The sequence below is a fragment of the Phoxinus phoxinus genome (assembly GCF_949152265.1).
Source record: "Phoxinus phoxinus genome assembly, chromosome: 17".
Lineage (NCBI taxonomy): Eukaryota > Metazoa > Chordata > Actinopteri > Cypriniformes > Leuciscidae > Phoxinus > Phoxinus phoxinus.
In genome coordinates, this window is record NC_136892.1 from 28,605,245 (window position 1) to 28,616,910 (window position 11,666).

Sequence of the window (11,666 nt, forward strand, 5' to 3'; positions counted from 1 at the left end):
TTCAAATAAGTAACACAAGTTACTTTGTTTTCCCATGTATTGACTGACGAGCTCTCCTGTCGTAAGTGCAGAGAGGAGTTGTGTGTGAACATGACGGTTACTGTAGTTCTACCCTAAATATGAACTTGTCTTTACTCATCTCACCTGCTCAAAAACAGATTCGGTATTCCTCAAAATGAATAAAAACGGAATATTATTATAGAATTACTTTCCAAAACAAAGTCACTAAGTAACACAATTAGGTACACAATTTTTTTTATGGAGTAACCCAATATTGCAATGCATTACTTTTAAAAGTAATTTTCCCCAACACTAGTTACATTTTTGTGGAATTCATGACACACTACCACAAAAATTAAGCAACAATATTGGTAACAATAAGAATTGGTAACAAAGCACCAATAATAATTGAGCATGAACTCATCATATTAGAATGATTTCTGAAGGATCATGTGACACTGAAGACTGGAGTAATGATGCTGAAAATTCAGCTTTGATCACAGTAATATTCAAATAGAAAACTGTTCTTTTAAATTGTAATAATATTTCACAATATTACAGTTTTTTCTGTATTTTTCACTTCTTTCAAAACATAAAAAGACTTATTACAAACTTTTGACCACCATTGTAATTATTACTTTTATTACTTTAAATATAAGACTACCAATCAGCAAGTTTAATGTCATTATTATAGATATATTTAAAACGATTTAAGACTACCAATCGTCAAGTTTAATGTCATTATTATAGAGATATATTCAATAATGTTTTCAAAGTAAAACATCAGCACAACACATCCAGTTGCAGGACTTTAATAGGAGTTCAAACTGAAAATTTACACAGGATCAAAAACTACATAAGTTGGTATAAAAAGGGCTTGATAGTACAGTCACACTTATAACCTGAACAGTTTGACTGTCTGATTCCTCAAATAAGAAACCGTTAAACAGTAGAGCGACAGTTATTTAAATAGCTCATCATTACATAACTGAAGAGATTGTATAACTCCAGAACAATCCGTGGCACCGGTCGATGTACGGCTTCAGTCTGTTGAGATTTGCGACGACAGTGAAGAGTTTTTATTGGCGGATGCGAGTTCATTTGCTGTGGTCTTTAGGGGGATCCGAGTTCATTTGCTGTGGTCTTTAGGGGCTTTGGGTTTTCGTGGACTCTTCTTATATTGTCCCGCCCGCATGGCTTTAAGCTCCGCCTCCCACTGCTTCTTCACCATAGTGTACAACCTCATGGTGGCCTGAGCGTCCTGAACCTGCGTTCAGCAACCGGACACACAGCAGGGTTCAAAAACACAATCACACCACCAGCTGTACCTTAACATTAGAAAACACTTTGTAATAATTATACAGGGGTTTGATACCAACTGCAAATAATCTTAGGGGATTTTGGCTGACAGTAACTGATGAAAAGTTTGGAGGTCAGTAAGATTTTTGTGAATTCGTTTATTCAGCAGGAATGCATTAAATTGATCAAAAGTGAGTTTATAATGTTACAAAAGATTTATATTTCAAAAAATTGTTTCACTGTTTCCACAAAAATATTAAGCAGCAACTATTTTCAACATTGATAATAATCAGAAATGTTTCTTGAGCAGCAACTCATATTATAATGATTTCTGAAGGATCATGTGACACTGAAGACTGGAGTAATGATGCTGAAATCTCAGCTTTGATCACAGGAATACATTACATTTTACAATATATTCAGTTATTTGAGATTATTACTGTTTTACTGTATTTTTGATCAAATAAACAGAGCAGAAGAGACTTCTTTCAGAAACATTTAAAAATCTTGGCGACCCCTAAACGTGTGAATGTTAGTGCTTGTGACGGGCTAAACCGACTTTAACTCCTAAACTTGCATTATCTGTGAAAGGTCAAGTCATTTGAAATAATGGAGAAGAGTGTTTTCATTGGAGACTTACGGATGAGTGTTCGCCCTGCTGGACTTGAACATTGAGAATCTCTTTGCATAAAACCCGCAATGCAGGACATCCGGACTGAAGAAGAGGACAAGACGGGAGACATTCAAAATTAACCTAACTTCAAGTCAGTAATTGCACTTAACAGTATTTACAGGTGAAACTCGAAAAAATTAGAATATAGTGCAAAAGTTAATTTATTTCAGTAATTCAACTTAAAAGGTGAAACTAATATATTATATAGACTCATTACATGCAAAGTGAGTTATTTAAAGCCTTTATTTGTTATAATTGTGATGATTATGGCTTACAGCTTATGAAAACCTTTTCACAATATTCTAATTTTGAATTTGGGGTTTTCATAAGCTGTAAGCCATAATCATCACAATTATAACAAATAAAGGCTTGAAATATCTCACTTTGCATGTAATGAGTCTATATAATATATTAGTTTCACCTTTTAAGTTGAATTACTGAAATAAATTAACTTTTGCGCGATATTCTAATTTTTTGAATATATTAATTTAAGATTCATACCTTTACTTTCTGCCTAAATGGTTTGTATTTCTGTGTGTCTCTGATCATTTTCTTGGGATGACCCAACAACAAAATCTATAAACAAGACAAAAGTGATACAAAATAAATCTTACATTGGTTAAAGGAATAGCTCACCAAAAATATCATTTATTCACCCTCATGCAATTTCAAACCAATATGCTGTTATATATGCAGTCATATGGACTAGTTTTATGGGGCTTTTTAGAGCTTGTCAAACATTTCAGCAAAAACAACAATGATATGAGCATGCCAGCAGCCTTTCTGTTGTTGTCCTGTACCTTTAAGTCATTGTGAATGGCGTGTCCCACTAAAATTCTTCCTTCCAGAATCTGAGCCACTTCCTCCTGGACTGTCTTGATGTCCTCACCTGTCAATCACATAAATAATCAAAACACAATAAATAATCTCAAATATATTGATGCCTAATTTTGTGGATGAAATGTCTGTCTATATCACAAAATGCATATTTTGTTAAATAAATATTTTGGCACATTCCAATTTGCATTTATATTAATGCACAAAATTACTTATTACATTCACAAAATGCATTAAATATGCAAATTAATAATAAATCATGAATCTGCTAATTCAGAAATCAACTGGGACGAAAGGGTCTGTCTGGATCACAAAATGCTTTTAGTTCATGATACATTAAGAATGTTTTATGTAAACTCAGAATTCTGATGGAAAAATATATAAACTTGGAATTATGAGGAATACAGCCAGAATTATGTGATTTTAACTTGCAATTCTGAGAAAACGATTTGTGATATAAATTCAGAATTCTGAGATTTTTACACAAAACTTTTAGATATAAACTCAGAATTACAAGACACACCACCAGAACTGCGTTACACTCTCGCAATTGAGAAAAAAAGTCAAAATAGTGAAATGTTAGCTCAAAATTGCGATATATATAAATTCAGAATTGAGATGAACTGTTACAAACTCTCAAATCTGAGTAAGTCAAAATTACTTCTTTTTGCCCGTTTCTTAATCCATGCTTATCCCATACGAACAGCTATTTTACCACACAGACAGTATTTTCCAAATGCGATAGAGAAAATCCATGCAGTTATTTCTATTAGGAGGGGTCCTGACCATTTTCAATGTCCGCCCGTCTGATGCCGCTGACGGCCGTCCGGTAGTCCGTGACCTTTTCCGTGGGTTTGACGTATTTATCGTAGATGCACTTCCCGAAGTGGTTGACGATCGAGACGCGCGCTAGAATGCTGTCCTCCCCGTCACATCCGACCCCCACCATCTCACAGTCCATGGCAATGGCATGGGTCAATCTGAAATCACAACGACAGCGGTTAGATTACATCACTTCCTGCCGTCAGGGATTGCACGGACAGCTGCGGGCGTTCGCTCACCCCTCAAATGCATGCTCCTTCACCAGCGATTCCTCCGTGGTTTTCGCATTGCACTTCAGGATGCCGTTCCGCTTGCGTACGATGTCTGCGGCCTCGACCCCCACGGCGGACTCGATGTCATCAGGGTCCACGTCATCAAACCAGATGTCAGACCTGAGAGGAAACAGAGTGTTAACAGAAATGATGCAGCTTTTCAGCGTGGACATGAAAATGCACTGAACTTATATGGTTTTAATTCATAAAGGCTTTGGAAAACAGAAACAATTTGTCCAAATTATTTTGTCAAATAGATAAAATATTGTTTTTAGTACAGTACATTTGCTAAACCTCTATGCTTTCAGAACGTGTTCTTTAAAAAAAAAAAATAATAATAATTATCACATAATTTACTCACCATCAAGCCACCCTAGGTGTATGTGACTTTCTTCTTTCAGACGAATACAATTAAAGTTATATCTAAAAAAAAAAAAATCCTGGCTTATCCAAGTTTTATAATGGGAGTGAATAGTATAAAATTTTAAAGGCCAAAAAAGTGCATCCATCCATCTAAAAAGTGTCCCGTACGACTTCAAGGGGTAATAAATGCATTCTGAAGCAATGTGATGCGTTTTTGTAAGAGAAATATCCATATTTATAACTTTTATAAACTATAATCACTGGATTCCGGTAACGGCCGAAGAGTGACCTCTGACCCGACGTATCAAAAACTCAGGCTCTATTCACTCCCATTATAAAGTTTGGAAGAGCCAGGATATTTTTTAATAGAACTCTGATTGTGTTTGGGAGAAAGAAGAAAGTTATATACACCAAGGATGGCTTCAGGGTGAGTAAATATGGGATAATTTTCATTTTTGTGTGAACTAACCCTTTAAGGTTGGTCTTTTTTTAAAGAAGACATTTTGAAAGCATAGAGGTTTAAGGTTTAACAAATGTACTGTACTAAACATCTATATTTTATACTAAATATATATTTCACAAACAATTTGGACCCTAAAATTGTTATAAAAATCAAAGCCACACGTCTAACAAAGTTATGTTCCAATTTTAAATTTGATATCACAAAAATTTAGGTTCTTATGAGATTTTGTTTAGGTGCTGTACCAATAATAGCCACATTCCACTGATTTTTTTTTTATGCGTTCTCCTGTCACAAAAGTAGTACATTTCTGTCACAATATTTCTTCTATCGCAGTGGCTGAATATTAACTCTTAGATCTCTCCAACGATGTGTTTTGCCAAGATTAGAAAAGGATTTGATTATGTATAAGTATATTTTGTAAAATGTGAAACATGACACCACCACTAGGGCTAAAAAGGTTTTAAAGTATTGTTTCCATGGTAGCGCAATGTTTAATTTCTAGTGTTTTCAAAGGATGATTTTTGAGTGTTTAAGCTTTCAAATGATACCTAACTCACGATGATTGCTAAAATATGTGATAGGGGAAAAGGCAATAGAAATAAAGCGAGCCAAGAGTCCCGCTACTTGTTTTAAAATGCACACGTACTCTGCGGTGGGCTTCTTTTCCACCTCCTCGACTTTCTTCTTTTTGCTCATCGGTTTCTCTTTTTCATCCTTTGTTTTCCTCTTCTCGGCTTTGAATTGTTTGTGTCCAGCGGGGTCTTTTCCATTCTGTTGATCTCCACCTTTCTCTGCTCGTCCAGAACTCCCAGAAGCCGGTTTGACAGTCTGTGTGGGTTTTTTGAAGAGTTTGTCTGGATTACGAGAGTCTTTGGAAACTGACTGCGTCTTCTGAAGCAGATTTACTTTAACGCTTGCATCTTTCGTCTGTTTTGTGCCTTCATCCTTCTTTTTAGGATTTGGAGCGAGAGTCTACACACACAGACACACACACACACAGAGGTAAAAACAGACATAAGATGCATTTCTCATTCAGAATTGCTCGTGCATATTGTCGTACAGGAATTCAATATAATTTTACCATGGTAAACAAAATGACTCTTACCAGCAATAAGTTCTTCCAGTTGCAGGAATATTCTTGAACTTCTGTTGGGGGCATAATGTTTGGCTTCACAGTTTTTGGTTTATTTTTTTCCTTATTTACAACAGGTTTCGAGTGGTAGAAGAACGTCTTTTTCTTATCAGGTGTCTTTTTCTTCTTAGTATGCTTTGCTTGACCATTAGTCTGAACACTATTAGCATGTTTATTCGGCTTAACTTTAGACATCGTTAGGTTTGATCTAGGTAACCTGAGTGATAAAACACTAGGGTGTCGTTCACCTTTTCTGTTATTATAATGAGCACGTAAGTTACTGGCTCTAATACATATCACTATCTGTTCACATGTTACTTATGTCGTAGCTTTCTATCATTAACGCAGATATACGACATGCATGTTAGCGCGGACAATAGTAAACATATATGGAAAATACATATAACTCTTTGAGAATATATTAACTTAAAAGCGTTAAACGCAAATATTACGATCCACAACTATACCATGAGACAACCATGCTGATGGAACTTTCTGTCGTCTGTGTGTTACAACAATTCGACCCGTGCAGAAACTGTATGTGGATAAACGTTCCGCACTGTATTCTGGTCCAGGGGTTTTCAAAAGTTTAGGGGGGGGAATAAATACATAATAAGATTGTAATAAAATAAGATTGAACTAAATAAATGCATAAATAATTTGATTAAAATTATTAAAATAATAAATATAGCCTATACATAAATAATCGGCTGATATGTGTTCATTTTTAATGTCATCGACATCGTCCTCGAGCCGAAAGGAAAATTTGGCCGATAAAGCTTTTATTTCCTTCAGCTGAGACACTTCAGAATCAGATTGCTTGAAATATGATTGGAATCACTTCAAAAAAGGAAAATACATATGCAAATTGCATCCAGTTTTGACCAGATTTACTAAGTTATTTAAAAATGTTATTAATAATTCAGAAAAAGAGACTTTAATACAACTCTTCAAAGATTAATATGTTTCAAGCTCTGAATTAAAAGTCACTTTGATATATTATAATATAAAAAAAATTATTATAATATGAACATATAATAAAAATTATAATATTTAAATATATCCTTTATTTATTATAATAAGCAAAGAAGCAATTTTCTTATTTGAACTCTTAAATTAATTACAAAAAACATCCAAGTCTTTATTATGCAATTTTTATTGCAGGCTACATGATTTTAAACGATTGAAAATTAATGTCCTGTGAATTTTGTAGACATTTCAGATAAACTTGATTTGACAGTGCTATGCATAAGTGAAGGCACCCATGCTAAAGTTGTCTAAAAATAGGAATAAAAAAAAATCATCTTTCACCGTATAGAGATTGGCATGGGGTACTTATAAGATCATCTCTCAATGCAAATCAAACCAGCTATTAGGCTAACTGAAATAAACCATGCCAATCTCTAAGTGTGGTGAAGTGTGTGTGATAATGTGGGGATATTTTAATACCAAAGGCCAAGGGAACTTTATCGGGATGCATAGTATCCTGGATCCATGAAATAACTGGCCTTTAAAAATATAAATCTGCCTGCCTCTATGGGAATTTAACATAGGGGTGTCCTGACTTATGCACCTTGTATTTTAAGGAAGAACATTTATTTATTCACGATACATTATTCATTCACAAAGAAAATTGTTGTCCTTAAAGGGATAGTTCACTTTAAAATTACAATTCTGTCATCATTTACTCACCCTCAAGTTGTTTCAAACCTGTATTAATTTATTTCTTCTGCTGAACACAAAGAAAGATATTTTGAAGAATGTCAGTAACCAAACAGTAGTCTGTACCCATTGACTTCCATAGTAGGAAAAAAAAATACTATGGAAGTCAATGGGTACAGACTACTGTTTGGTTACTGACATTCTTCAAAATATCTTTCTTTGTGTTCAGCAGAAGAAATAAATGAATACAGGTTTGAAACAACTTGAGGGTGAGTAAATGATGACAGAATTTTAATTTTAAAGTGAACTATCCCTTTAAAGGTTGGAGTTTTCCTCATTTTTTTTAAATTAAGGCATTAAGATCAATTTCCAAAAGATGATTTTTTAAATCATCTTTTTAGGCAACTTTTAGCATGGGTGTCTTCACTCATGCATAGCACTGTATACAGGAGGATCATATATAACTGTGCTTGTCTGTTAAATATGTTCACTGGTAGAATCCTCAGACCAGAAACGAGACAAACACTAGAGAAGAATGGGAAGATTCTCTCAGTAAAGGTTGTTGTGAATGAGATGCGTGTCAGTTAGAGGATCACACTTTTCCTCGACCCCAGTCCAGCAGAACTCACACACTCTGAAGCCTCTCTTTAACACTGAAGACAGTGTATTGCTCTTGGTAATGGGAGAAATATTCTTTATTTTTGTACCACACACACCAGACATCTTTGTTAAAGAAAGTAAATCCCTTTCTTTGGTTTGATGCTGTTGTAAACCAAGAGTCCATTGTGTATTGCCCCCAGCCTCCACATCCCAGCAGTGTGTTCCTGAGTTAAAGCCTTCAGAACCCAGGACACATGGACACATGGACAGATCTCTCTGGATTAGCAGGAAATGATCGAGTGTTCATGGTCCATGTCAGACTGGTCAGATCATTAGACAGGTTGAGTTCGGGATGTGCCGTGTTGGGGTCCAGATTCACAGGAGCTTGTGAGACAAAACAATCAAGATAGATGTACACACACCCCATATTCATACACTCTAAAAAATGCTGGGTTGTTTTAACCCAATTTTGGGTCAAATATGAACAAACCCAAACGGATCAAAAATGCAATTTAAAAATTTAACCCAATGGCTGGGTTTGTCTAGCCTGGTTCTACCAGACTCTCCTACATTTCATTTGAACAGAGTCTGGCCTCTCTCCATTGACAAGCGTTAACTTCCTTGAAGGCGGGTGATCTGTTGAAGTTTAAAACTATTGGATCTGCCCAGAGTCACTCTGGATCTGCCATAACCAATCGCTTGGTCGTGACGTATGACGACTCAAACTAGCGCACAACCTCAACGTCATCGTTCTCAGCCACTCCCTCTGTTCGCTGATTGGACCGGTACAAAATTGACCGGAGAAAACCCAAGAATATACCACAATCCCAGACGTAGTTTTAATTTTTACATTAAAATTTTAACCCAACAGTTGGGTCTGTCCATATTTGACCAAAATTTGGGTTAAAACAACCCTGCATTTTGGGTTCACAAGCAGAGAAGAGCGACAGCAGGCAGAACACTTACCTTTCCATTGTGGCATTAAAGGGGTGGTAAAGTATGATTTCACTTTTCTAACTTTAGTTAGTGTGTAATGTTGCTGTTTGAGCATAAACAATATCTCCAAAGTTACAACGCTCAAAGTTCAAAGCAAATTAACTTTATTTTTTTTGTATTTGCTTTTAAAGAAATAATTTTTTAAGGACTACAACACTCTAAAAAATGCTGGGTTGTTTCAACCCAATTTTGGGTAAAATATGGACAAACCCAGCCGTTGGGTTAAATTTTTACATTACATTTTTAACTCAACATTTGGGTTTGTCCATATTTTACCCAAAATTGGGTTGAAACAACGCAGCATTTTTTAGAGTGAACAAACGGCTGGTAGGGACTAGATGACATTCATTCCTCATGGGTTAGTGACATCATCAACCCTAAAATGTACATAAGCCCCGCCCCCAGGAACACACAGTCCATGTTGAGAAGAGGAAGAGTTGTTGTAGTCGAGCACATTTATGAGTCAGTTCAAACTGTAGCATCCATCTTTTCACATGCAGTAGAAAGTCACTCTGTGTGCATCTCACAACAGTTCCTATACGAGCGATTGATAGATTATTATGCAATGTTGCCATCAACGGGCAACCAGATGAGACACAGGGCCCACGACCCATCTAAATTATCCAGATATAAATGTATTGCCCATTTTCAATGGCAAAGTGCCCAGGCAACAATCACTCGGCAACATTGCTCAAAAAGTTGTATCATCACCTTAAGATTGGAGAAACTGGAAGAACTGGAAGAGAGGGCTTCTCTCTGAGAAAACAAAGATAAAGATAAAATAACATTTGAACTCTCTTGCTATATTACCACCCTCATTCGAGACATGATCACACTTGAGTTGATCACCTCCCAATTTACTCATCATTCCCTTCACCCATCCCTACCTGAACTCACCCAAAAATCTATATGGTTTAATATGAACAATTATCATACAGTATTATACATGTTTGGTAATATTTGAAATGTCTCAGTGCGACTGGTACCAACGTCTCATTCCCACAGAAGTAAACCAAAAGGTAAAACAGTTCTTGAGAGTTTAGAGATTACTTGCACACAGAGGAGGGTGTCTTCCAGGCAAATGGCATCCTGCCCAAAAGGTGTCAACTCCCAATGAAAATTCCCATTGTAAGCAAATGTTTCCATGTGAAAGAAGTTTCTAAAGAAATGCAACGAGAGGCTCAGGGCGATTTGTAGCTCAAATGTATTTTCTAATGTCAGGTTGGCATCTTTTCATTCCAGAGCATTTGATGTTTTGTATTTATTATCTTTGAACTGGTTATGAAATTAGCATGATACATTTACCCGACATAATAAATTGTTACATTTGATTTTATTCTGACTTTGACTCTGAAATTGTTTTCCCAAGTAGATTAAACGGATTCGTATGTTACCGCAAGACTGCGTCAGATTAGATTTTGTGCTAAAACTTCACACACACACTCTGGGGACATTTTATGATTTATTTTACATCTTGTGAAAATGGCATTTTACCACCCCTTTAAAAGAAAAATTCCCTCCATGCATGTAATAAAGTCTCCATAAGACCTGGTTAGTTGTCATGCACATATTATATATATATATATATATATATATATATATATATATATATATCATAACTATACATCAAAATAAGAAACTATTAATATTCAATATTTAATATAAAATATTTTTTTATTTAAAACATGTTCATATACAGTCATCCAGATTCATCTAACAGTGCAAAAGTGTCTAAAATCAGCCTGGAGAGAGAATAGTGCGCTGTTGCTATATTATATGAACGCATTTCATTATTTACATAATAAAAGAGCAGTAAATATTTCAAACAACTGAAAGATTCACATGCACACTTCATCCAAAAACTCATTTAAATTCAAACCCAAACTTACATTGAAGTAGTTTTTAAGATGAGCAAAAGAAAAACAAGCCAAAAAAAAAAACTAATTTACATCACAGTCATACACTAAACAGAATATCCAGTGCTATAATGCATTTAACCGGTCTGTTAATAGACATTTAATCATGATGATATGGTATAATATGTATATTTCAAAAAAAAAACTAAAAACAGTCCATGTACGTCAAAGTCAACAGGTAATTTTTTTCCACCACTTCACGCATTATAGTCCTTCAAGTCTATTGCGTTCTCGAAACTCCGGCCATATGATAACACCTAATATCAAAATCGACTGCAGGCGGGACATCCTTTTCCTGTTTAACACCTAAACTCTGGAACAGTCTCCCTACCATTGTCCGGGAAGCAGACACACTCTGTCAGTTCAGATCTAGACTAAAAACACATCTCTTTAACCTGGCATTCACATAGAACATTATGCATTCTCAAATCAGTTAAATGATTGGTAGGCTGCATAGGTTAGGTCAGCCGGAACCGGGAACACTTCCTATAACACCTGTTACATAATAAGAAGAATGGCATCTACCCTAATGTTAGTCTTTCTGCTTATCCCGAGGTTTACTGTAATCAGCCGGATCCGGGGCGTGTCCAGACCAGATGGTGGACCTGCGCCTGGACATGACCACAACACA

General features: G+C 35.5%; 1 protein-coding gene across 1 annotated transcript; it reads right to left on the minus strand.

Annotated features, from left to right (window-relative positions):
• Positions 1 to 1,116: 1,116 nt before the first annotated feature.
• Positions 1,117 to 6,617, minus strand: rexo4 (REX4 homolog, 3'-5' exonuclease). The gene is made up of 8 exons (XM_079585826.1): positions 5,835 to 6,617; positions 5,376 to 5,701; positions 3,871 to 4,023; positions 3,596 to 3,789; positions 2,773 to 2,861; positions 2,474 to 2,548; positions 1,940 to 2,014; positions 1,117 to 1,267 (listed from the first exon to the last, which is right to left on the minus strand). Exons 1-8 carry the CDS (start codon positions 6,054 to 6,056, stop codon positions 1,130 to 1,132), a joined length of 1,272 nt encoding a protein of 423 aa, XP_079441952.1. The 5' UTR covers positions 6,057 to 6,617; the 3' UTR covers positions 1,117 to 1,129.
• Between the last annotated feature and the right edge of the window lie 5,049 nt (positions 6,618 to 11,666).